At 41.4% G+C, this 26,653-nt stretch overlaps 1 protein-coding gene and 1 long non-coding RNA gene across 2 annotated transcripts in view; one reads left to right on the top strand and one right to left on the bottom strand.

The window, feature by feature from the left end:
* The first annotated feature begins 2,904 nt into the window (after positions 1-2,904).
* Positions 2,905-26,653, top strand: part of LOC134864197 (hexokinase-1) — a 26,425-nt gene continuing 2,676 nt past the window's right edge. The window contains exons 1-17 of the mRNA XM_063883005.1: positions 2,905-3,098; positions 3,249-3,431; positions 7,373-7,535; positions 14,832-14,980; positions 17,965-18,084; positions 18,436-18,531; positions 18,681-18,780; positions 19,696-19,879; positions 20,827-20,982; positions 21,120-21,353; positions 22,097-22,401; positions 22,934-23,082; positions 23,212-23,331; positions 23,620-23,715; positions 25,218-25,317; positions 25,808-25,991; positions 26,099-26,254. Coding sequence (XP_063739075.1) covers positions 3,369-3,431; positions 7,373-7,535; positions 14,832-14,980; positions 17,965-18,084; positions 18,436-18,531; positions 18,681-18,780; positions 19,696-19,879; positions 20,827-20,982; positions 21,120-21,353; positions 22,097-22,401; positions 22,934-23,082; positions 23,212-23,331; positions 23,620-23,715; positions 25,218-25,317; positions 25,808-25,991; positions 26,099-26,254 — 2,375 coding nt within the window. The 5' untranslated portion in view covers positions 2,905-3,098; positions 3,249-3,368. The remainder of the gene's footprint in view (positions 3,099-3,248; positions 3,432-7,372; positions 7,536-14,831; positions 14,981-17,964; positions 18,085-18,435; positions 18,532-18,680; positions 18,781-19,695; positions 19,880-20,826; positions 20,983-21,119; positions 21,354-22,096; positions 22,402-22,933; positions 23,083-23,211; positions 23,332-23,619; positions 23,716-25,217; positions 25,318-25,807; positions 25,992-26,098; positions 26,255-26,653) is intronic.
* The window catches only part of LOC134864199 (uncharacterized), a 7,710-nt gene continuing 6,133 nt past the window's right edge, over positions 25,077-26,653 (bottom strand). Inside the window, exon 4 of the long non-coding RNA XR_010165797.1 lies at positions 25,077-26,237. This is a non-coding gene — a long non-coding RNA (uncharacterized LOC134864199). The remainder of the gene's footprint in view (positions 26,238-26,653) is intronic.

Here is a 26,653-nt window from a genome sequence, read left to right as displayed (position 1 = left end):
CCCGTCCCAGAGGACCTGAGAGCTCTGGATGGTTCATAATGTAGCGGGAGATCAGAATAAACCATTCAATGCTTCATACAAGTTATTTTGGGCTCTTTTTATGACACATTTTCTCTAGTTTTCCATACAGGTGACATCTGCTGTATCCCAAAAATGCACTTTTTGTATTATTTATACTACTGGTTGCTTCTAAGCTACTTTCATTCGGTCTCTTGCTTTAATAATGCTGCTACTTATTCTTTACCTTGGACTTGTTAAATTGCATTAAAGTGTGTCTTCTCTTTGATCTGCACTGTCCCTTTGCTGCAACGCTGCACATTTCCACGCCTTTGGACGAATAAAGTGCTTCTGATTCTAAAAAGTATGACTTCCTCCATAAATTGTCATCTTTCTTTGCCTTTAGCTCGAGCTCAAAGGGGGGTTATTGTGTTTGTGTGGTCAGCAGACTGTCGTTAGAGACCCTGATTCCACCACACAAACGAAGGTCAGTGGAGAAGGTCACCCTGAAGCAGCCATGACACCAGACAGAGTGTTCTGCCTGAGAGTGAATGAATGCTGAGCCCCCCCCCCCCACCCCTCCTGATTGGGAGCACAGAGAGGAAGAATGATGGTCCAGGGAAGCATTTTTGTCCTCCGTGCACTCATTGACTGGAGGAGGAGGAGGAGGAGGAGGAGGGGGAGGGGGATTTGTCGGCATGATAGTGCAGAATCGGGGAAGTCCTAAATCAAGGCGATTAAAGGCGGAAAAAAAAGAGGCACGTCAGAGGCTTTGCACGTCATCGAGTCAGCAGACGAGGGTCAGTCTGCAGAGAGCGTAGTGACGCAACTGAGCTGCAGGGGGTGGGGGGTAGAGGAGGGGGTCTCTGACTATGTGCTGCACTGCTGAGGCTTGTTGCATCAGGCATGATCATAGTGATTCATAATGCATCCTCTCAATAATCCTGCAGACCGATGATGGAGGGATGATAATGGTTTCATTTTCTTCCAGCTATTTCTGTGCAGTTTTTAACAGGATTTAGTGATGCAGTCCATTGACCTAAAATTCTGCAGATATTAAACTGATAAGAGGATTATGTTACTGCTTACTCAGGAATTAAAGCCGAGGTATTATTTTTGCTATCTTGGCAAAGCAAAGTACGTTTTTATAGAACATTTCAACATCAAAGTTGATGCTTGTGTCCTTTTACTCAGTCGTGTCCTGACTTTTTAGAGTCATTTTACATTCTGGTATACACAAGAAAGATCAAAATACTTCCTTCCACCACTACCTACTTGCATGAATCACATTCAACTCAAACCGGATCCAAATATCCCATAATGCAACTCAACATGTGCAAAGCATAGATACAGTATAATGCAGAAGGCAAATTGAACACCAACCACATTGTGATGTCATTCTGGGCTTTAATGGGCTCATTTTATAGACATTTAGGAAGGTATGAAGACCACGGATACAGAGGGGGAATAACAAGCACAATTTGATGGAAATTGGCGTAACTTAGCCACTAAAGTAAATACAAATATATAATTAAAGAATGAATGCAGTCTGCCAACAGGTTCTGCTCTCCAGGTCAAGTCTTTCAATCAGTCACTCATTAACACCTGGAGCTGGATGTAATAACTACCTGACAGAACAGGAAGCCAGACAACACTTTGAAACTTCAGAAAGCTTCTTAAGATTGACTTAATTGAACTTAACGTTAAGAATCTTTTTAAGCTCGAGACGTGATGTCAAATCATCTAGTGAACTTTAAAGGGTTTGTATGTATTGTAGTATCGAGCAAAGCTTTATGCAATGTCCAGCTTGTCTTTTTGGTGCCTCATCAGATTAGATGCTTTAATGGTGACAAAAAAAATGCCGTTAGCATCCAAGCAAAAAAGGTGCAAGAGATGCAGTGTTTAGGTATAATATATATGACAATATGACGGATATGAAAAGCTGAAGTGTATATAGCATGTATTAATAGGTATAAACACTATAAAGTAGTTTATTTTGAATAGACCAGGAGGCTCCAAACTTATTTTACAGAGGGCCACATACAGACAAATGTATGAAGGGCTGGGCCCTCACTAGAGGTGGATATATTTCCTCACAAGTGAAATTATAAGTTAGCAGAATCAATCAAATGTAGGTCAATTATTCTTGATGAAAACCTTAGCAGCCTACATCACAGCTCTTTAAATGAGTGGGCTTATTCACACATGAATACTAGTATGTAATATATTTGTACAAGAAGAACAATATAAGACAAGTTTCATTTGTGGGCCATTCTCCTTTATAGCTTTTGAATTTGCTGAGGGCCGATTCAAAAGCGCCCGCGGGCCATAGTTTGCACACCCCCTGCTATAAAGGTTGCAGAAGTAAAGACAGTTTAATATATGTAGACACTAAAGACAGAATACATATGAAACACTATAGACCATTTAAAAATAAAGTGTGAATATCTTTAAGAAAATCCACCTGTTTCCACCGAAGAATACACTGTTCTGTGTGAAAATGCACCTGCAGGATTCTTCTTCATGGTTTATTGCATTATTGTTCTTCTCTCTGGATAAAAGCATCAGCTAAATGTGATGTGATGACAGCTCTGGTTGAAGGGAGTGTGACTTGGCAGCTGAGTGAGGGCAGCGTGTGTGTGAGAGTGTGTTAAGAGATGCTGCAGCTCCTATCTGATGTCCTTCAGCTGATGCAGCGTGTGATGCTGCAGGAAGAGGGATGATGACCTCATCGTGCAGTCGCCTTGCCCAGCTGCACGTACACCTCTGGGTGCCGTGGCAACGTGCGCGACGAGCCGGCCGGGAGAGAAGTCACTGTGAGCAGCAGGGAGGAGGAGAGAAAGAGAGAGAGGGAGAGAGAGAGAGAGAGTATCATGCAGAGGCAGCTTCCTGCTTCTGCTCCCCCCCTTTCTCTTTCCCACATTGCTGTAGGAGAAGCCCCCTCCTCTCTCACCCATCCCTCCCCTCCTTCCTGTCCCTCAGCTCGAACCAATCAGGCCTCTCGGTGGGGGCAGGGCAAAGCAGAACCACCATTCCTGTGTGGAGCTGCTGCATCTCCCCAGAGCTAACAGGGAGCTAGCAGCTCAGAGGGAGGAGACACGGTCAGACCCAGCCTCTGTGTGTGTCTGTGTGTTGAAGTGTGTGTGTGTGTGTGTGAGGCTGCGAGTGTGTGTGCCTGTCGCAGACTAGCAGGCTCGGCCACACTGCTGCACTCCTGTTTCACCAGACTTTCTCTCTTTAACCTTGCCTAGCTTCAGCTTCGGGCCTGCTGCTTTTTCTTCTGCTCCAGACAGAGAGGGATCAGCGAGGGGGGAACAGGAAGACCCTTCACTCCGTAGTGTGTGTCAGCTCCTGGCGGACGTGCAGGCAGGATGATAGCGGCTCAGCTTCTGGCCTACTACTTCACCGAGTTGAAGGATGATCAACTCAAAAAGGTGAGTACACTGTGACGGGGGTGGGGGGACTGCAGAGCTGTGTGATGTGACAGCAGCCATTTAAACGCAGGTATGTCAGCCTGGAGCCGGTGGGGCGTATCAGGGATAGGTGGATGCAGCATTTGGGAAGTGGAGGAGGAGGAGGAGGAGGAGGAGGAAGAGGAGGACGCCCTGAAGAAGTCTGATTTGGATTTGTTCTAGCCGTGTTCGACATGAATGTCCTTGAGAAGCTGTGGTGAGTGTGAGAGTGGTGGGGCTGCACACACACCCTCGTTAGAGTGATTGTTTCCGGAGCGTCAGTTGCTGGGGAAGCAGACAGGTGTCTGTTGGGAAAAATAAAGTCATGAGCTCTGAGATCTCCTCCCTTTTTGGATCCCCTCACTGAGCCTTACTATTTCACTCCTCTCTCATCTGCAGTCTCACACACTCTCTCATTACCTAAGAGGACGCAGACTCAGTGAAATCTGAGCCTCTGGTCATCTACAGAAAGTGACCTTCAATTTAGGAGGAATTAGCCAGTGCAGGGGATGACAGACGGGTGACATGTTCTCCGGGAGTGGGGGGGGAGTTAGATGAAATGGAGGGTGAGTGGGAGATCTATAGTGCAGTTGACGCACGTGCCGCTGCAGAAGTAGGTTAGTGGAGTTAAAAACACAGTGGGGTGACTCAGGATGCTCCAGAGGATGAAAGCTAATGATGAATATGCGGTCGGCTATAGTGAGAAAAGTGTCAAAAAGTAGAGAAGACTAGAGTAACCGCCTCACAGTTTTTTATCCATGCTGAATGAAAGATGAAAGATTCAACTTTATTGTCATTGCACGGAGTACAAGTACTAGGACAACGAAATGCGGTCTCAACATTTGACCCATCCTAGTGTTAGGAGCAGTGGGCTGCCATTATGTACGGCGCCCGGGGAGCAGTGTAGGTAACCAGTGTCTTGCTCAGGGACACCACGGTGGCACTTGGTCTTTCGGGGACTTGAACTGGTGACCTTCCAGTTCCCAGGCAAAGCCCCTGAATCAAACTGTCATCACCTCATCCTTTTATCCTCTAGATTCGTCAAACTGAACTAAAATATTTACTGAACTACTTCTTGACCGGGTCACAGTGACCTTGACCCTGAACACCACATTATTATGAGTTCATGTGGAGATAAATTGGATGTTTTTAACCAAATAAATCCCTTAATTTGTTCCTGACATTTCCCTTCCACCACAAAGGAGTGTACCTGAGGTCACAGTGATTTTTGAGCCCCAATATCTAATCAGTTTATCCTTAAAGAGGCCCTATTATGCTTTTCAGTTGTCCCTTTCCTCTAGTGTGTTATATAGGTTTTAGTGCATGTAAATGGTCTGCAGAGGCTAAAATCCCTCCAGAGGGAGTTTCTATTTTAGACATCACTATGTAACACTCGCTCTTCTATTGGCTAGCGCTCCAACACATTGTACGTGATAGGCTAACGGGCGGGACATCTCTAAGCGGTTGACAAATCTCAACAGAGCCGGCCAGCCAACCAATCAGAGCAGACTGGACTCTGGTTTCAGACAGAGGATGGAAAGAGGTTCTGCAGCACAGCCAATGAGGTCATTATGAGATATTGTGTTTTGAGAGTGGGATGGACGGACAGACGACCATAAGAATATAAAGCCTTTGGCCTCGTCAGCGCAGGTTTAAAAAGACAGAAGCAGAAAGTCACTGACCCCCCCCCCCCCCACCCTCCGCAGTGTGAACCGAAGTGAGACATGATTTGGATTTGCTCCAATATGTAATCTCGATCTTTGCTACTCTCTTAGTTTTATGACAAACTGGACCAGTAGTGTTCCTTTATTCTGCTCACAGACTAACTGAGCCAAAACATAACCCCCCTGGCTGAGGTAATGAGCATCCTATATATGTATATTTAAACCTTTGATATTAGTCTCCAAGCAATGTTCAAACACACACTTCATTTCAGTGGAGAAGAATAAATATCTGGGGCTAAATTGAAGGTACAATGAAAAACATCCACTTGATGCAATGGTGCTGCTTTAAATACCATGGCACTCCCACTATGGGAATCATAGAGCTTTAAGAAGCAGATGCAGAATTGAAGTGATACTGAGAAAATGAGGAGTAAATGGATAACCAATTAGGAGCGCCTTGAAGGAAGTCATTGTGACATTCCATTTCACCGCAACTTCCTGGGTTTCCTTCTGGCCGTGGGACCTTAATCACATGTCAAACCCCCGCCTCCTTCTCTTGGTGAAAAAGCGTAGAAACTATCTTGAGATTCAGCCTCACAAGCTTGATTCGTCCTCAACAAGTTCCTGTGTTCAAAACTCCTGCCTGAAGTTCTTCTCCTTCACATCCCATCGGTTGTTTTCAGAGGCTGATGAGAGTAACGGCACCATGCGAAGCCTGATGAGGGTTTTGGCACGGTCCTGATCTCTGCCTGATGGCACGCACTGTGTGATTATGTAACAACAACAGTGCTTGTGCAGGGCAAATCCCCCCCTGAGAAACCCTTTCATTAATTAGTCTTTACGGTAAACTGCAATTTAAACACATGCAATGCTGCTATTTCAAACAAAGTGTGTGTCTTTAATAGACCCGGCTGCAGTAGCATGTCTCTGTGTCCTGGTTTCGGCTCCTCTCCCCACTTGTGCTACTTTAATTGAATCAATCTATTGGCTTTTCCTTTTCCACTCAGCCTCAGAAACCAACATGCCTCTCATGCGATTAGTTAACTAAGATACATGTGAGATTTTTGAAATGGGGGGGACGAAACTGAGAGAACTTATTTTCACGATATCGACTTACTATTTGTTTTACAATCATAAGTAACATTAACCGTAAGCTCGAATATGAGCTGTTCGAAGATATAATACAATGTCAGTATGTATGTTGATTAACACTTGAACTGGTATTTACCTTTAAGTGTAAGAAGGATCATTTATTCAGGTGTTTGAGGAAATAAGTATTTAGAATAATAAGTCAAAGTAATCTGACGTTGCTCCTGGGTGGGCACATCGGAATTATGTAAGGTGATTTAATTACAACGATCATCTGAACAAATATATATATATATTTTTAATAAATGGGGACGTATCCCCCCCCGTCCCCCCCACTATCTGCGGCCCTGGTAAGATGCACCACAGTCTGAGGTGTTCCTATATCCGGGCAATAATGAACGATGTGTTTGGTCCACTGTTTTCTATATCAGGACACCATGCTGAGTGATATGGTGTTTTACCAGAGTTTAAAGGGTCAGCTTTAGGGAGCACATTCTGTTAAAGACAATTAACTTTATTGTTGTTGATGTAATTATGTAAATAAATGTGTGTGTCAAACTGAGGGGTGCTTTTTTATATATCGACCCAACAAAGTGTCTTTTTTGTTAGAAAATTAAAGAAATTGTTGCATCTGTTTCACCAGCAGAGTCACTGATAACAGCCTGACACATCAGAAACGTATCTGTGGTTACATTTTGGTCCGAACTACTATTCAAGTTGTATTTAAATGGTTTATATCACTGGAAATATCCAAACTGTACCCCCTTGTCTGGGTTTATACTTGAATCTGTTGTATGCATTTCATCTCTGTATTGTCTACCTGTGAACTATGCAAGGGTTCTACTTATGGATTTTGATAATCATCTGGGTCAAACCTTTAAAGCAAACTTAATTTCAAAGTTTGACTCTTCTTTTTGGATCAATAGACCTCGTTTACACAAAATGAAAACACATTTTTGAGTTAAAAAAGGAGGAAATGTTGAATTGCTTCGAGATCAGGATGCTGTTTTGAAACCATTTCAAGTTGTTTTAATATCAGCACATACTGACAGATGCTGTAAACTCCAATAAGAAGTAATAACCCCACTTCAGACATAAAAACATAAAAAAAAAAGGTCCAGATTAACCCGAAGTAACCCCGGTTTGACCCCCCTGTGTCTGCTTCCTCAGATCGATAAGTACCTGTACTCCATGCGGTTCTCCGATGACACGGTGAAGGACATCATGAACCGGTTCCGCAGGGAGATGGAGAACGGGCTCGGCCGGGACACCAGCCCCACGGCCACCGTCAAGATGCTGCCCACCTTTGTCAGGTCCATCCCTGACGGATCAGGTACAAAAACAAACACACATGCCCTTATGAGGAGTCAAATATCACGCACACTACAGCATCGTCTCCCAGTAGGATGCACAAACTAATCCAAAGACAAAGGCGGACTAAAAATGGTTTAATCCTTAAGATGCTTTTGTGGAAAAAGGACCATGATCAATTTGTTCCGGTTGCAATGCATTTCAAATAATGACCTGAGGGGGAAATGTAGGATAATTGTTGTGCATCTTAAAGGATAAATGTAAGAGTGAAAAGAACTTGAATCTGAGGCAGCTAACTGTTTAATCCCAGGTCATGTTCTCAAGTAGAAGTTAAACGTTAGTTAAATATTGAATGATCTGCCACTCCCTCACATCACTGGTGTCTGTAGATCAAGAGGAACTCTGAGGTGTTTCTTGGCAGGATCACTCTTTTTTTGTTTGCTTACACAAAATTGTAAGCAAACAGCGCTGAAATGTAATACTGCAAGATGACAAGGGAATAAATCAAATATAATTATTAAACTAATCTACGAAACTGTAATGATTCAAGAAAATACACAAGAGGGACTATATTAAGTAACAAAAGTCAGAATAATGCTTTGAATCCTGAATTAAAGTCAAGAATTTAAATTGTACTACTATTTGCAAATAGATAAATTGAATTATTTTTATTACTTTTATTACTAGACACATTACCCCCCCAAAAAATATGTATCTGTAAAGTGTCTTGATAATACAGTATTTAAAAGCAAAAAACAAGTTAAAAATACTTTAATTAACGCGATTAATACATTTAGAATATAGACAGGGGATAAACGTATTACATGCATGAGAGAAGTGTTGCATATATATAGTATTTATGGTTATTTTACTTATAATGATGGTTGTAAACATCATTTAGAGGACAAATCCAATCACATTAAAGCCTATTTAATACAAATACTTCATAATCTGTTGGTGTTTGTGTCTCTGTTGTGCATTAAAGTCATAATTCAAGTTGTACTACTATTTGCAAATAAATACCGTTTTTTAAAATTACTTTATTGATTCCAAATAGGAAAATACATCCAATCATTGCACAGGAGTAACAATACAGTATTAAAAATATAAGAAATAAGTTAAAAATACTTGAATTTACCAAATTACTACAACTCTAACATAAGCTAAGGATAAACATGCAACATGCATTACACACATGTTGCATGTTTATAGTATTTATGGTTATTTTACTATTAATAATTGGAATGTCAAGCCTTTAGAGGAGAAATCCAATCACATTAAAGCATATTTAATACAAATACTTCATAATCTGTTGCTGTTTGTGTGTCTCTGTTGTGTTGTGTTCACTCTATCTGTGCTGTAAGCGTGTTGAAGCGCCGCCCCGATGCGTCCTGCCGGTAAACAATGTGCTGATGTGGGGGAACGGTCGCTCTGTTGTGTGTCTGCAGCCTCTTTGTGTCTCTGGATCTGGACTCGGTATAGTTTCAGGCCTCGGGGTGAAACAGCTCTGACAGCCTGATGTGTTCAACTCAGAACCTGCAGCAAACTCTGACGGATAGAGCTTTGTATTTTTAATTAACGAGAGCCATCAAATGTGAATTATTCATCACAGCATCGACCCTTTTAGCTGCTAATGCTGCTGCCAGACAGTAATAAAACGAATTGTATTACATTATGTTTGTGCATAGTTTTTATTCTGCTGGATGGCAACTTGAACGTGTAAGAAATTAACTATACCTGTGGGGGTTATCCTGATTAAGTCCCACAATAAAGTGGCAGTGTTGTTTAACTTCATTATAATTAATAGCAGAGGTTATGATTAAGATATTACTGTTATAAGTCAACAAAGACTGTCGTTGAAAGCTATAGATAATTAATGTAGTCAATTTATTAAAAGGGTTTGGGGTCAAAATAAAAGCTGGCTTAAAGATGGGTTTAAAAGCTGTAATAACATTTGAAAGTTAATAGAGTAAATAACTAACTACACTGATTTTTAAAATGTTTTTAAACAACAAATACGTTTTAAAAAAAAGCAAAATAAAATCAATATACACGTCCAGAAAGCAGTAGAAAGAAGGTACACACGTATGTGATCTACTACCCCTTCTCCATAACCATTGCTTTAATATTTCACATTAATTAGCTTAATTTGAATTAGGAACAGAACATATGAAAAGACAAAAATATGCATATTGTAGCCTGAAAATGGTAATTCCATTATATTTTAATGGTGGGTCAATGCAATAAAGGTATAGGGAAACAAATACTGAGGGTCATTTAAAGATCAACCCCTTATAGCAGGGGTGTCCAAACTACGGCCATTTTGAATCGGCCCTCTGCTAATTCTAAAAGTATAATGCACTAAGGCCCACAAATGAAACTTGTGCTGGTCTTATATTGTACTTCTCAATATATATGTGCAAATATATTAATGAGCCCAATTTAAAATAATTCAGTCATTTGGAATTCAAAACATTTTCCAACAAATCTTAGTTGATAAAAAAAAACTCAATAACTTATTTCTATAACCAGCTTGAAAAGTAACCTTCATATTTACTCTTATTATCAGCAATCTGAGGCTTCTGTTTTAAGGAATGAGCTGCCAACAAAATAAATGAAACCCTAAAGACAGACGGGATGTAGGCTGTTCTTTCCTTAAACCATTTGAAAGTATTGCACTTTATTCTCCTACATTTGATTTGTTTTGCTAACTCATAACTTAACTTATGAGGCAATATTCACCTCTAGAAGTGGCCCAGCTCTCTGTATATTTTTCTGTATGTGGCCCTCGGTGAAAAAAGTGCCTTATAGGGTCTAAATGGGGAACCAACAATGAATACAAAATGAACAGAAGCTAAGTAGTTATTATAATGTACTACATGTCCTTTGAGGAAATGTCCTCCCTCAGCACATCGGTCAAAGCCAAGTACCTCACTCCTCAAACTCCTTGTCTGTTTACTGCCATGCATGGTTTGTCCCTGGAGGTAAACAACGCCTGCACACAGAAATAACACCGAGTGCCCGGCAGACATACTGCGTCCCGCCTGCTCTCACGGTATAAATAGCCTCAGGTTTCAACAGCTACATGAGGTCAGAGAGATCAGGCAAAGGGCAGAGTTGAGGGGAATGACCATAGCAAAAAGAACAATCTGATCCCTGAGGAAAGACTTTCTACATGTCTGAGAGGAGAATTAGTAAATTAAGTCTCTAAAGATGTTATTTCACAGTCTAATTAACAGTAGAAGGAGCAGCTATAGCCATAAAAATGTTTTAAAAAGCCTGTTTTTGTTTAATAAATCCTGCTTTAGTGTATTTTTTTATGGTGAAAAGTCTGTAAAAGAATCTGCAGAGAAACAAACTATGATCGGAAGTGTACAATTTACAGCACGGAGGGCAATCTAACACTGACGGATATTTAGAGTCAGAAATACTTTATTTATCCCAAACTGGGAAATTTCTTTGTTGCTTTTTTTACTGAAGAAATGCATCATAAACGAATCAAAACGGGGCTTTGACACATAAAAAGTCTAGCAAAAAACTCAAGGTACAAGCTTTCAAAAGACATCCTACAGAGGATTTTCTGAGGAGTTTACTTTGTTATTTTTGAGTTCTGTCTGAGATCTCAGTAGAGAGCTTTTTCAGGTCAAATTAGAGTATTTTACCTCTGCAACTCTAAGAATAAAAAAGACACTACAGCACGGTCACATGACTTCACGTCACCACCGCTAAGCTAAAGGCGGCTAATGTTGGGCTATAAAGGAACTACAGCACGGTCACATGACTTCACGTCACCACCGCTAAGCTAAAGGCGGCTAATGTTGGGCTATAAAGGAACTACAGCACGGTCACATGACTTCACGTCTCCACCGCTAAGCTAAAGGAGGCTAATGTTGAGCTATAAAGGAACTACAGCACAGGTCACATGACTTCACGTCACCACCGCTAAGCTAAAGGCGGCTAATGTTGAGCTATAAAGGAACTACAGCACAGTCACATGACTTCACGTCTCCACCGCTAAGCTAAAGGCGGCTAATGTTGGGCTATAAAGGAACTACAGCACGGTCACATGACTTCACGTCTCCACCGCTAAGCTAAAGGCGGCTAATGTTGGGCTATAAAGGAACTACAGCACTGTCACATGACTTCACGTCACCACCGCTAAGCTAAAGGCGGCCAATGTTGGGCTATAAAGGAATTACAGCACGGTCAAATGACTTCAGGTCACCACCGCTAAGCTAAAGGAGGCTAATGTTGGGCTATGAAGGAACTACAGCACGGTCACATGACTTCACGTCACCACCGCTAAGCTAAAGGAGGCTAATGTTGGGCGTGATGACGTTTAGTCGTCTCATTTAAACACTTGTTAGCAACCGCCGCCTTTTAAGCCACATTAAAGTGGGGTATTCACTGAAGTATTTTATGTAGTAGAACACATTATAAAATCTCTTTAATTAACAACAGATCTTATTTCAGGCAATTATTTTGTGCTTCTTATCAAAAGACCCATTAAAAAAAATCAAGTGTACCTTAAGGGGTGAAATGCCAACTCATTACCAGGTTTTGAGACTCTTTGCTGCACCACTTATTATATTTAAGCTGAGGGATTCCTTCTGTCATCATGTGCTGATCGGTGACACTCTGCAGAGTAATATTGCTTCAAAGTATTTATGATATCTGACCTAAGCACATACTCAGCGAGAGTAAGGACACAGATTTGTCTTGGCTAAGCAACGCTACACTTCAGTTAAAATCAAACTTCAACACGGGGCGAAGCCTGGTCCTATTACGAGCTGCAACTATATTCACTCATAAAGTATACGGGCTATAAGAAACATCAGCCACAGAGAGGCTCTTAAAGTTCAAAATTAAGCCAGAGAGAACCAATACTGAAGAGCAGGGTTATCACGGGACAACAAACAAGGCTTTGTAGTGCAGTGTGAGTTTCCATTGTTCAGAATGTGTGCCGAGGAGACAAATCTTAAAGAACAAAGACATGAACGCCTTAATGGGATCCAAATGTGAGCTCATCTTCAGCTGCTCCTGCTGGTGATCATATCTCTTGAGTAAACCTGTGTTTGTTGGCAGATTTAAATCCAGGATTAACTTTCTGACAGCTTTTCTGCCGTCTTCCTATATTATATCTCCAAACGTCTTTATCAGTGCTGGTGAATCCTGAGCTTCTCATCCAGTTGTTTCTTTATTACCATAATATATAATAAAATACTATGACATCAGCCTTCTCCAGGGTCTGTTAGTTCAACACTGGACTTAATTGTATTAGCTTAATTAAGAAACTACCTCAATAAATACTGGTTCATATTTCTATTTGTGTCTCTCCTGGGACATGTCTCCATGCTTTAATGTTCAAAAAGCTCTTTATGTTTCTCATCCTGCCTGTACTGCTGCACCTCTTCTCACCCTCTGTTTGAAACCAGAGCCCAGTCTGCTCTGATTGGTTAGCTGGGCCGGCTCTGTTGTGATTGGTCAACCAGCTTAGAGATGTCCCACCCCTTAGCCTAACACGTACAATGTGTTGGAGCGCTAGCCGGTGTTACAGAAGCAAAGAAAGGAGTCGAATGGAGGTTTGGTGCGGTCAAGAGAGGATTTTAGCCTTTCCAGACCATTTACATACACAGAAACCTGTATAAACACACTACAGGAGAAACATCCCAAAATGCATAAGAGGGTCCTTTTAAATCGAACATATTTGAAGTCTTATTATATTGAATCTCCAAATATATTTATCCGTGCTGTTGCATACTTTATCTTGTCAGTAGTTTATGACTGAAAGGATTTAATTAAAAAGGGACAATAAAGAACCGCCTTCTCCTGTGTGTGTTTACTCTACACCCAGCTTTATGAGCTTCATTATGAAACCATAGCTCGATAGATACCGAGAGCCAACACGTATATATAAAGTGAGCCCTGAGGCGACAGCAGGACACATGCTCTGCAGATAATCAGAAACACTTCTATAGGTCAGGCGCTCACGTCTCATTCCAGTCCGGTCAGGGGAATAAATAGCACAATGCAGCCATGAGGACACTGAGGGGAGAACATTGTTTGGTTGTGAGGCAGGATGTCCTGGATCTTTGCTAGTAACAGGTCTGATCCCCCCCCCCCCACACACACACACACACACACAATCACATGTTGTGCTGCGGTGTCCTTTTGCAAGAAACTCAATCCCTCTGTAGATCAGTGTCAGACAAAGGCCTGGAAGCTAAATTAATCATTTTAATTCCATTACAACTGTGTGTATAAAAGGGCTACGGCACCTGTGTGTGTGTGTGTGTGTGTGTGTGTGTGTGTGTGTGTGTGTGTGTGTGTGTGTGTGTGTGTGTGTGTGTGTGTGTGTGTGTGTGTGTGTGTTTGTTTTGGACTAACGAAATGTACTTTATATGGCATTGTGTGAAATATTTTCTCTGCTAAGGATTGATTTCCATCTTGGCTTTTTGCCTGGAGTCAGACTCTATACCTGACTGGTGGAGTCTCTGTTCACATGAAGCTAAATCTTTGGGTTTTTTGAAAAAGTTGTGTTTGTGGTAGCTTCTATAACCATCCTTAAAAAAGGGGGATGAAAAGCAGACCTGAATCAGAGGACTGAAGCTGTCAGGAGGGGATGTATAGGTGTGCTGGAGGTCGGTGAGGTATGAAGGGGATTAGTGCATGGAGAGTAGGTGAGGAGGAGGAGGAGTTTGTAGAGGATGACCGGGACCCAGTGGAGGTGACGCAAGGTTGGAGTGATGTGCTGCCAAGGCTTGGTGTCGGTGAGATACCCAAGCGGCAGAGTTCTGCACGTACTGGAGTCTTGTTAGGGGCGTTGTTGGTCGCCCAGAACAAGACTCCATTGCAGTAGTCCAGACGGGAGGGGATGAAGGAGCGTTGATAAAGTATTTCTTGATCATATCTTTCCATGTGTTGGAACTGCAGTCAAAAGCATATAGGACACATTTCCTGCTTCTACTGACCGCCTTCTTGCAATGTAATGCCACAGATGCCCAGTGGGTCATGCTGTACCCTAATAATAACAATAATAATAATTATACATTACAGTTTTATTTATTATTATTAATTATTATTATTGGTATAATTATTAATTATATTATTATTATGATGATGTGTTTATTGTTGTAGTACCAGTTTCCGCCACATGAGGTGTACGTACTGTCAAATAAATGTCTAGCAAAATGACTTCATGTGTTCTATAACCAGCTGACAGATAACATACATCGTGCACCTTGGGTTTCACTTTATAAAATAAATACTATATATTTGTTGCTGATATTAAAATATAAATGTTATTATTTGTCTACAGAGAAGGGGGACTTCATCGCTCTGGATCTCGGAGGCTCGAACTTCCGGATCCTACGAGTCAAAGTGACTCAGGACAAGAAGCAGCCCGTCCAGATGGAGAGCCAGGTCTACGAGACCCCCGATGACATCATCCACGGCAACGGGACTCGGGTAAACACTATATGTATTATATCTTACTCCCCCACCTCTCCCCCCTTTTCGTACTGTCTTTCTCCCAACCCTTCGTCTCTTTTCCCCAGTCTTTCTCTCCCTCGTTGCCTTCTTACTCTCCCCTCTCTCCCTACCAGTCGCTGCCCTCTCTCCCCCCAAACATCCTCCCTTCTTTCTCTCCCCCTTCCTCTCTCTCCCAGTCTTTCTCTCCCTCTTTGCCTTCTTACTCTCCTCTCTTCCTACTGCTCCCTTTTCTCTCTCCCCCCTCTCCACCTCTTTCTCTCTCACCCTTCCTCTCTATCCATGTCTTTCTCTCCCTCTTTGCCTTCTTACTCTCCCCTCTCTCCCTACCAGTCGCTGCCCTCTCTCCCCCCAAACAGCCTCCCTTCTTTCTCTCCCCCTTCCTCTCTCTCCCAGTCTTTCTCTCCCTCTTTGCCTTCTTACTCTCCTCTCTTCCTACTGCTCCCTTTTCTCTCTCCCCCCTCTCCCTTTACCTAACTCTTTACCTCTTTCTCTCCCCCTTCCTCTCTCTCCCAGTCTTTCTCTCCCTCTTTGCCTTCTTACTATCCTCTCTTCCTACTGCTCCCTTTTCTCTCTCCCTTTACCTAACTCTTTACCTCTTTCTCTCTCACCCTTCCTCTCTATCCATGTCTTTCTCTCCCTCTTTGCCTTCTTACTCTCCCCTCTCTCCCTACCAGTCGCTGCCCTCTCTCCCCCCAAACATCCTCCCTTCTTTCTCTCCCCCTTCCTCTCTCTCCCAGTCTTTCTCTCCCTCTTTGCCTTCTTACTATCCTCTCTTCCTACTGCTCCCTTTTCTCTCTCCCCCCTCTCCCTTTACCTAACTCTTTACCTCTTTCTCTCTCACCCTTCCTCTCTATCCATGCCTTTCTCTCCCTCTTTGCCTTCTTACTCTCCCCTCTCTCCCTACCAGTCGCTGCCCTCTCTCCCCCCAAACATCCTCCCTTCTTTCTCTCCCCCTTCCTCTCTCTCCCTCTTTGCCTTCTTACTCTCCTCTCTACTGCTCCCTTTTCTCTCTCCCCCTCTCCCTTTACCTAACTCTTTACCTCTTTCTCTCACCCTTCCTCTCTATCCATGTCTTTCTCTCCCTCTTTGCCTTCTTACTCTCCCTACCAGTCGCTGCCCTCTCTCCCCCCAAACATCCTCCCTTCTTTCTCTCCCCCTTCCTCTCTCTCCGTCTTTCTCTCCCTCTTTGCCTTCTTACTATCCTCTCTTCCTACTGCTCCCTTTTCTCTCTCCCCTCTCTCCCCCCAAACATCCTCCCTTCTTTCTCTCCCCCTTCCTCTCTATCCATGTCTTTCTCTCCCTCTTTGCCTTTTTACTCTCCCCTCTCTCCCTACCAGTCGCTGCCCTCTCTCCCCCCAAACATCCTCCCTTCTTTCTCTCTCACCCTTCCTCTCTATCCATGTCTTTCTCTCCCTCTTTGCCTTCTTACTCTCCTCTCTCTCTCTCCCCCTTCGAGTCGCTGCCCTCTCTCTCTCCCCTCTCTCCCACTTAAACGGTCTCTCTACGTCTTTCTCTCTCTCCCCTCTTTTTTCCACTAAAATCAATTTAATTTAAAAGTTTAAAAAACGATTTTGCCAAATAATTAAATTCATCGCAAACGCACAAAATAGCAAAATCAGCAATAAAAAGTTCATATTCACAATACAACACCCCAGATAAATACAATATTTAAAACCATAAAACTGTCCTTTGTGTGTGTGTGTGTGTGTGTGTGTGTGTGTGAGAGTCATCGTTACACACAAACTCGACAGCTACAGCTAATCTGTGGACAGTCCACACGTGTTAATCCTCCTCAACAACTCTGAGGTCAGACTGTTTCCCCTCTAAATAGTCACTGTTTTTGTTTGCTGTCATACAGAGCCCAGTGGTATTCAAGGTCAGGTTGAGGATCAATGTGTGTAAAAAGACACCCCCCCACACACACACACACACACACACACACAGGGTAATGACAGTGGACTCAGACGTGGCGCTGACCTTCACTGGAACTGTGGAGAACAGCTGGCAGTCGTGTAGTAACTCGATCACCAAAACACCAGAGACCGGTTGAGAGTGAGACTGAAGCCGAGCGGAGACAGATGCTGTTTGGTAGGATGTCAGGAGGACAGCTGCCCAAAGATGTTATTCACTTTATGAACCAGTTTGTTAACAAGGAGGTTTGAGAGGGAAGGGACAATATGAAGCAAAGCAGCCTTCATTTCAGTCAAACTCAAACGAAGTGTAGTTTATAAGAGTGTTAAGTGTTTAAACTTCAAACTGCCTGAGGATATTGGGCTTTAATTGTTAAATCTTGATTAAAAACAAACTTTTATGAACAGGCTGTTGTGTAAATGACTCCACATGCACTTTGAACATTTGTTCTGATCCGTTTTCCTCCTGTGTTAACTTTTTATTCCGGGTTTGATTGAATATAAAGCATTTTGTAAACATTGTTTTTTAAAAAGGTACTCCATAAATAAAGGTTATTACATTTTTTAATCTAACCTATCTATCCTCAAATGGGACACAATATACTTTACACCTTGGAAGAATAATGAATTTAAATGCTCAAGCCCTGATATAATTGTTAGTATTTGAGACTAACAGTGCTTTTCAATTGTATTACCTAATACCATATTAGGTCTAACATGATTTATATAAATGGGATCTAAACTGGTTTAAATTCAACAATTACCACATAAATGAGAGTAGAACGTATGGCTGTTGCATTAGTTTTATGGATATGTAAATAAAGGGGACGGAAGCTAATTAAAAAGACCCTGAGCAAAACAAAATTAGACTTTTTAATTTACTTAGATTACCATTGACAGTGAGTGTGTGGTACAAGTGATGTGAGAGAGAAGCTAAATAACTCGACCGTCGAACCGGCAAGAAAAATGTATGAAATGTTTAAATATATTGTTGATCAAATAGTGATTTTATCTTGTGTTTCTGACTGAATGTCTCCTCTCTGTCTGCAGCTGTTTGGCCATGTTGCAGATTGCCTGGGCGACTTCATGGAGAAGCAAAACATCAAGGATAAAAAGCTTCCAGTGGGATTTACGTTCTCCTTCCCGTGTGCCCAGTCCAAACTGGACGAGGTAAAGGGGCTGATAAAATGTCCTTTTGTTTTATAATTTAATACATTGTTCCTTCTTTTACGATGTTCCAAGATTATATTTGCACTGGAGGACGTTTGTTTGATCTTGTGGAGAGATTATTATTGGATATTTTAGAAAATATTGTATTTTGCATACTTTAGCTGTATCAGAAAAGCTTAAATGATAAAGTAATTGTACTCTCAGGAATATTAGGAAGAAGCTTTATGTGTTGTAAATGTAAAAGGGTTTTTGGAAAGTGTTGCCGTGGTTGGAATAGCAATGGAGAGACTCTCAGACTTGCCAAGCCCGTCCGACTGTAAACTAAAGTTTGTTCTTGTTCTCGTTTTATAGGCGGTCTTAGTGACATGGACAAAGAAGTTCAAAGCCAGCGGAGTCGAGGGCATGGACGTTGTGCAGCTTCTGAATAAGGCCATCAAGAAACGAGGGGTAAGAACTGATTCTGCTTTCAACTAGACCACAAAACATCATGGAGCTTAATTTAAAAAGACACAAAACAAACCTTTATTTTGAGTTGCTTTCCTAAACAATGATGTTATTCTGTTAGCTTAAAGATGATCTTGTTTTTCCCCCCCGAGGACTATGAGGCCGACATCATGGCGGTGGTTAACGACACGACCGGCACCATGATGACGTGTGGATTTGACGATCAGCGCTGTGAAGTCGGCATCATCATCGGTAAACACACCAGAGGGGGGAGAAGAACGCCATTTTACAAACACTCAAGTTAAATTTTATAAAAACGCAGATTTTTCAGGAAAAAATGATCCGATATTCCAAGAAGTCTAAATTTAGAAAAAAATCTAAAGTAAAATCTAAATTCAAGAAAAATAATTGGGAGACAAAAACTGTGAATTTTTAAGAGATGATCTAGGGCCACATGAAGAAGGAGTTGTAATAACGAAAAATAAGGGGACATTTTTAAAATTTGAAAGTTTGAAAAAAGTCATAATTTTGAAGAAATAGTCAGAAATTCAAATTGGAAAAAAAATTTGAGTTTCTAAAGAAAAGCAAAAGGAAAAAAGACAAAAAATGTGAAATTTTAAAAGAAAATGATTAGAACCACATAGAGGAGGAGTTAGAATAATGAGAAAATAGTGGGGCATTTTTAAAACTCAACATTTAGAGAAGAAGTCAGAATTTAGAGAAGGAAAGACATTTTTCTGAAAGAAATACGGAAGCTTGGGGTAGTAATACAAAAACTACAACTTCTTAAAATGTATAAATTGTAACTTAAACATTTGAATGGCATGATGTCATAAACATGGTTTTTGAGGAATAGCTGGAATATGAAATGATGAAAACATTTAATTCCAAAGATACTTCAAGAAAACCACCTCAGCGGGTCATTTGTGACCCACACGTTTTTAAGGGACAAGACAGTGCTTCATGTTCTGTGCGAATAAATGACCTTGTGAATTAGGGGCAGTCTGTATTGATCTGTTCAAAAAACTAAATATCCGAAGCAGCTTACAGCACCATAAACTCAGCTCAACATGGGGGGGCGCCAAAGGTATTATAACCCTGAGCCTGGCTTCATCAGTTCTCCTGCGCTGCTCAGAGCAGAATCATGCAGCTGTGCATCCTCTGCAGGAACGGGAACGAACGCCTGCTACATGGAGGAGCTGCGTCACATCGACCTGGTGGAGGGAGACGAGGGGAGGATGTGCATCAACACCGAGTGGGGGGCCTTCGGAGACGACGGGTCCCTGGAGGACATCCGCACAGAGTTTGACCGTGAGATCGACAGGGGGTCAATCAACCCCGGGAAACAGCTGTAAGGGTTTCCTTTAGTTTCCATTTAGGCTTGCAATGAACTTCCTCATGAATCCTATATTTTCATTATTTGTTCACATTTTTATTTCTGTCATTTGCATCGTCTACGTTTTATTTTTTCCAAATCAAATCAAAATGATATAGCCCAGTATCGCACATGGGGTTTACAGTGTGTACAGCTTACTACACACTTTGTCTTTAGACCCTTGCAGCGGACGAGGAAAACTCCCAAAGAAACTACTCAAAAATCAGGGGAAAAACAGAATCCTTTTTGGGGAAAACAACAGAGGATTGATCCCTCTCTCAGGATGTACAGATGTGCAATAGAGTATGGTTTACAGATTAAAAATAGATCATAAAAATCAATGAATGTCAATAATCTTCTGCTAATAATATGGTTGTGCATGTTTAGTTTATCCGACAGACTGTAAAGCCACCCGAGACACCTGGGTCATTTTTGATATTTGGCTTTATAAATCAAATTTGCATTGCAATTTAGCAAAAGCACCTAAAATAGGGCTTATATTTTAACTTTAACATGCAACAAATAGCCAACATTTCTGAGTTGTTAAGTTAATAGTAAACCCCCATATGTTAGACACAGCAGGAAGATGATAAGCTGTTGAAAGCAAGAATGAAAAGGTGCGTTTTGAGGGCTTTTTTGCGTGGATTGAAATAAAAAAAAGAATCTTCTACAACAAAGCGTTAATGTGATTTCCAGAAGAACCAAAGCCCTTTTTGGTCTGTGTCTTAATATAAACACTATTTTAAGATCTGTTGCTTCTTCGTGGTGTGACTTCAACATTCACCTAGAAATAAAGAAAGAGGTTGCAGGTCTATTGAATCTGTATCCTGCCCGGCAACAGCAGCAGAAGAAGGAATGACTAACTGCATCCATGACACGACTTCTAAAAAAAAAAAACGTTGTCGTCGTCTCTTTGCTTTCAGGTTTGAGAAGATGGCGAGTGGGATGTACATGGGGGAGCTGGTTCGACTCATCCTGGTCAAGATGGCCAAAGAGGGGCTGCTATTCGAGGGGAGGATAACCCCTGAGTTGCTGACGAAAGGAAAGATCGAGACGAAACACGTTTCTGCCATCGAAAAGTGAGAACGGAGCCAAAAAAGTGCATAAATGTTCTTAGAATGAGGCATGAAAATGATCATTTGGACATGCTGGTTCATTGTTTGTCTTCCACAGCAGCTATGAGACGTTTAATAACCAAAGCTACGTGTCGTTTTAGGACCAAAGAGGGGCTGAAGAAGTGCATGGAGATCCTGACGAGGCTCGGGGTGGAGCCGTCCGATGAAGACTGCCTGGCCGTGCAGCATGTGTGCACCATCGTATCCTTCCGCTCTGCAAATCTGATCTCTGCCACACTGGGAGGCATCCTCTCCCGTCTGAAGGAAAACAAAGGAGTCGCACGCCTACGCACCACCGTGGGCATCGACGGCTCGCTCTACAAGATGCACCCTCAGTGAGTGTCCTTCAGAGAGACTGTACTGTAACGCTGAATATTAAACACAGGGAGTTCATGTCTCTGCATCTGCTTCATGATTGCATAATTATATAAACTATAAAGAGAGAGAGATCAAGGCAAAGGAAGGAGGAATAAAGAGGATGCACACCAGTCATTTCTTTTACTGGTGGAAGATTTCCCAAAAAGCAGTCCTGAAAAAAATGCCAATACAAAATATATAAATACTTAAATACAACTGTGTATTTCAGCTATACGTATGATTTCATGATCTTTTTGAGTCCCAACAAACAAATAAAGTGAGTATTATTGGGTACATTTTATATTCATTTTTAATTTAAGATAATTGAGATTTTATAAACATTATATATGATTATAAATATCTTAGATTTATTTAAGAAAAAAAAATTCTTGGAGAATCAATCAGATTATTTCCCATATTTTGATGAATAGCATTATTATAAATTATCCGGATTTATGTCGTGAAGATTCATTTTCACCCTGACTTATTTATTACAAAATATAATAATTGTGTGTTAAAATAAAATCTGAGGAGCAGTGCATTATTCTGTTTCAGTTCACAGCCAAAAAAAAGGTGTGAATGTGTGAAATACGAGCAAAGAAATCTCAAAATGCAGCCTCTTTCAGACATCCAAACAGGATTCAGTTAAATGCAAATACAAATATACATTTTGTATTCATGATCAAGCCTTTCATGAGAGCATCTTCTCCTCTCCCAACAGATACGCCCGACGTCTGCACAAGACGGTGCGTCGCCTGGTGCCGGACTCGGATGTGCGCTTCCTGCTGTCGGAGAGTGGGAGTGCGAAAGGCGCCGCCATGGTGACGGCCGTGGCGTACCGTCTGACGGAGCAGGCTCGCCAGATCCAGCAGACCATGGCGGAGTTCAGGCTGAGCAAAGAGCAGCTGCTGGAGGTGAAGAAGCGCATGAGGGTGGAGATCGAGAGAGGCCTGAAGAAGAGCAGCCACCAGGAGGCCACCGTCAAGATGTTGCCCACTTTCGTCCGAAGAACACCGGACGGAACAGGTGACCAAATAAATGTGGGATTCGCAGACATGTGAGAGGAGTTGTGCAACTTCTAAATGCTTAAGCTATATTTGAACTTATTGTATTCATGAATGGGGAGAAGAGGAAGGACAACACGGTCCTACGATGTCTGAAAGATCAGACGAGGCTCCCTAGTTTATATTTCAAGTCTAAATTTGTCTTACTTGGCAGTTTTTTCAAAGTAGTAAGCACATCTGCACCAGGCTCTGCTACGTTGGATTAAAAGGATTATTGGATTTTAAATTCAGTTAAACCCTCACTGTATATCTCTTACTGTACCTGATCTTGGCAGACAAGTTCAGACAAGAAGATAAACATTTGAAAAGCTAAGAGGAAAATCTACATACTTGTACTTCAAGTTATTCTTAAAAAGGAATAAAACCTTTAATCTGTTCCAATGTTGAAGGGAAAGTAGTTCTCAAAATAAGATAAATAAGAAGAAGTAAAGTTATTGAGTGTTTACAGAAGTTATGTTTGTTCTTATCCTGACAAAGTGTTCCTTGTGACGCAGAGAATGGAGATTTCCTCGCTCTGGACCTCGGAGGGACAAACTTCCGCGTGCTCCTGGTGAAGATTCGTAGCGGGAAGAAGCGATCGGTGGAGATGCACAACAAAATCTACGCCATTCCCATAGAAGTCATGCAGGGCACAGGAGAAGAGGTAATCAATTGGCTCCTTTAAGCTCCTAAACTGTCCTCCCTTTCCATTCCTCTTTTTGTCTAGCCATGGACCAATAACTGACTGAATCCCTCAGTAAATAAGCCGCTAAAAGCACCTGTCTCTCTCCAGCTCTTTGACCACATTGTGCACTGCATCTCCGATTTCCTGGACTACATGGGGATGAAAAGCGCTCGCCTGCCGCTGGGTTTCACCTTCTCCTTCCCCTGCCATCAGACCAGCCTGGACGCAGTGAGTCTTCGATCAATCATCTTAAAATTAGCATGCATTTCTTGGAAAATAAGACGAAATATCTGGGTAATAGAGTCACCGTTTGCTACAAATATCTATGCAAAGGGTTAGTACCAACTGTCTTATATGTGGCTTTAGTCTGCAAGTACACTTAATATATTTGCATCACTGATCTGTTGTATTCGTCCATATTTCTCCCTCGTGTTCAAGATTTAAGTGACCATTAAAATCTGAGCATTAAAGTATTGCACCATCAATATCTTCCAGTAAGCGGTATTTGCTCTGCAGGGTATTCTCGTCACCTGGACCAAAGGCTTCAAGGCTACGGACTGTGAGGGTGAAGATGTGGTGGAGCTGCTCCGGGACGCCATCAAGAGGAAAGAGGTAAATGCAAACAGTATGTGATCATCGTTAAGAAGGAACTGCAGCAACACAAACATGTCCATCGCTTCCAACATGTTATATTTATTGGGATTAACTGCCGTTAAGAGAAAACTAGGGTAAAGATTTGAGCTTTAACGCAATTAACTTAGCAATGAAAGAAAGGCGTGGGCAATATTTCCTTTACAGTCACTGATTTCATTCCTTTTTACTCTAATTACTTTTGTAATTAGCTCCTTTACTAATGTACCCAGGCAGTTTTGTTTGAAGGTGTTTTTAAGATCTTAAATCAATGCCTTTTTTAGTGTCCATGCACCTTGTATAATCTGTCTCTTGCAGCTCAGATTGTGTTGCTTTAAAAGCCTGTTTGTTGACATTAGATCTATATAAATCCTTTGTCTGCCTACTCGTCTGTTCCTCCTGTGCAGAACTAGTGTTTGTTATTTTGCCAAAGTAAACAAATAAAAATGCTTGCTGTCCAGGACGCTGCGGGGCGAAAAGGAACACTGAGATAAACCCATCGATAAAAGGAAATGGGTAAAGATAGAAATAATACAACCTACGTTAGTTAGCCTTGTTGCTACATGCTAATTAGCATAAATACAATTAACCCCTTCTCCTCGTGTGTAAACATATAGCTTATTATGGTCTGGTATATACAAAACGACTGGCTACTCACTCATTATGAATAAACACATTTTAGTTTGATTATTGCATCCCTTTTTTTGTCTTTATTCCTCATCCCGTTTGAGTTTCTCGTGTCGATTTCCCCCCTTCAGGTGGAGAATCCAGTAAGTATTAGGTGACTGTAGATCATTACCTGACAGGTAAAGCAGTGCAGGGCCGGAGCAGTGTGTTAGCATGTCATAACACATGGAAAACAAACAGTCAGACACCGTGGGTGGAGTGTGTGGGGCTTTTTCTAAAGCTCATAATTATGGAAGTGATGACATGGATGATCCTCTGGATTTTGTGTGTTTGGAGCTCCTGAGATCTGCAGCTCTCGGGATCAGCTTGTGTTTTTTTAATTGTGTTTAAGAATGTGAGTGAACTGCATTGTGCTCAGTGTGGTGTTTGAAAAGTTGCCAGGTCTGACATTAATCCGTCTTTCTACACAACAATACAATAGCTACAAATTAAATGTGGACGTAACATTGAATAAATATTATGAATTAAAAAAAATGTTATCCTCTTACATTTTTACCTTATCTTGCTTTAATTGTCTAATATTTAATTGTAATGTAATATATTGGATTGTGAGAGTTGAGTTATGTAATGACAGTGACACGTTTACACTTTAAGATAAGATAAGAAGTACTTTCTTGATCCCAAATTGCATAAACTGCATAGGTATATATACAAGGTATATAAATTAAAAGAGTAGGAATAATAAATTCTAAAATTAGAAACATTTCAAAACAGAGAGTAGAAAATATACAGGTGACCGTGAAGATATAAAGCAAATAAAACACGATTCAGGACCAATTTTCCTGTGTGTTTCTCAGGAGTTTGAGCTGGATGTGGTGGCGATAGTGAACGACACGGTGGGGACGATGATGACCTGCGCGTACGAGGAGCCCAACTGTGAGGTGGGACTGATCGCAGGTTAGTAACTGAACCACAACCATTTAAAACCAGGATCTTTACCACTTTTTTTGCCTTTGAATAAACGTATTTATTCTTTTTGTTTACTTTGTCCGTTTGTGTTTGAATTAATTTAAATTTATTAAACTAAATTAATAAAGAAATCGGAACAATGTGCAGAATTTAAAAGGTGGTTTTATATTTTGAATCCTAATGTTATGGATAAAGCTTCAAAGTATTCATACAGCCCTAGATGTGTTTTATGAAAAGCTTAAGGTGACTTTGTAAATAAGTAGATGGTCTTGTAGAATCCGGCTTAGTTATACTAACCACACCAACAGAAGATACTGATACATATGAAATGTCAGATATGTGTACATTAAAGATCATCCTGGGTTTTTTAAACTTCACACTTTAATTATGTGCAATGCCTTGTCAAAAAATGTCCCAGTTTGGGATAAATAAAGTACCGCTCTTATCTTAATATTCTCTGCCTGTGTCGTCCTCTCAGGGACCGGCAGTAACGCCTGCTACATGGAGGAGACGAAGAACATCGAGATCGTGGAGGGAAGCGAAGGCCGTATGTGTGTGAACATGGAGTGGGGGGCTTTCGGAGACAATGGCTGCCTGGACGACATCAGGACCACGTACGACCAGTCGGTGGACGAGAACTCGCTCAACGAAGGGAAACAGAGGTGAAAACAGCGCCACTATCAAACCATAGATATTAAATACAGAACGTATGGTTGTGTTTCCTCCTCTTAAGGCTTTCTAACATGTGTCTCTTTGCTTTGTGTGTCAGATATGAGAAGATGTGCAGTGGCATGTACCTTGGAGAAATCGTCAGGCAGATTCTGCTCGATCTGACCAAGCGGGGCTTCCTCTTCCGGGGACAAATCTCAGAGGCGCTGAAGACCCGGGGCATCTTCGAGACCAAGTTCCTGTCACAGATAGAGAGGTGAGTGATGTATTGTGTCTGTATCAAACTACTGTTAAAGTCAAAAATGCACTTCTGGGCATTTTTGTGGTAACCTTTTCATCAGTAGGTAAAAACCTCAAACACCATAAATAGTTGGCAGTCCTGAAAAACATCTGTATGTAATCAATATCACTTTTACAGGTGGAACCACATAAAGTACATCTATTTATGTTAAAATAAACACAATTATTAGATGTTCTATGTCGTTGTTTGTTCTTCTTCTACTCTACTAATTGTTTGGAGCAAATTCGTCTTCTTTTTTAATCCACATTAATTTGACAGCTTTAGAAGTTACGAAACAGAAATCAACTCAGAAATAAAGACCATCAGAGGGGAAACTACCAAGCAGCTTTTATAAAATTAGCTCCACTTTTTCCA

The sequence above is a fragment of the Eleginops maclovinus genome, chromosome 5 (genome assembly GCF_036324505.1).
Source record: "Eleginops maclovinus isolate JMC-PN-2008 ecotype Puerto Natales chromosome 5, JC_Emac_rtc_rv5, whole genome shotgun sequence".
NCBI lineage: Eukaryota > Metazoa > Chordata > Actinopteri > Perciformes > Eleginopidae > Eleginops > Eleginops maclovinus.
The sequence above is the reverse complement of the archived record's forward strand: the minus strand, read 5'-3'. Positions and strand labels throughout refer to the sequence as shown.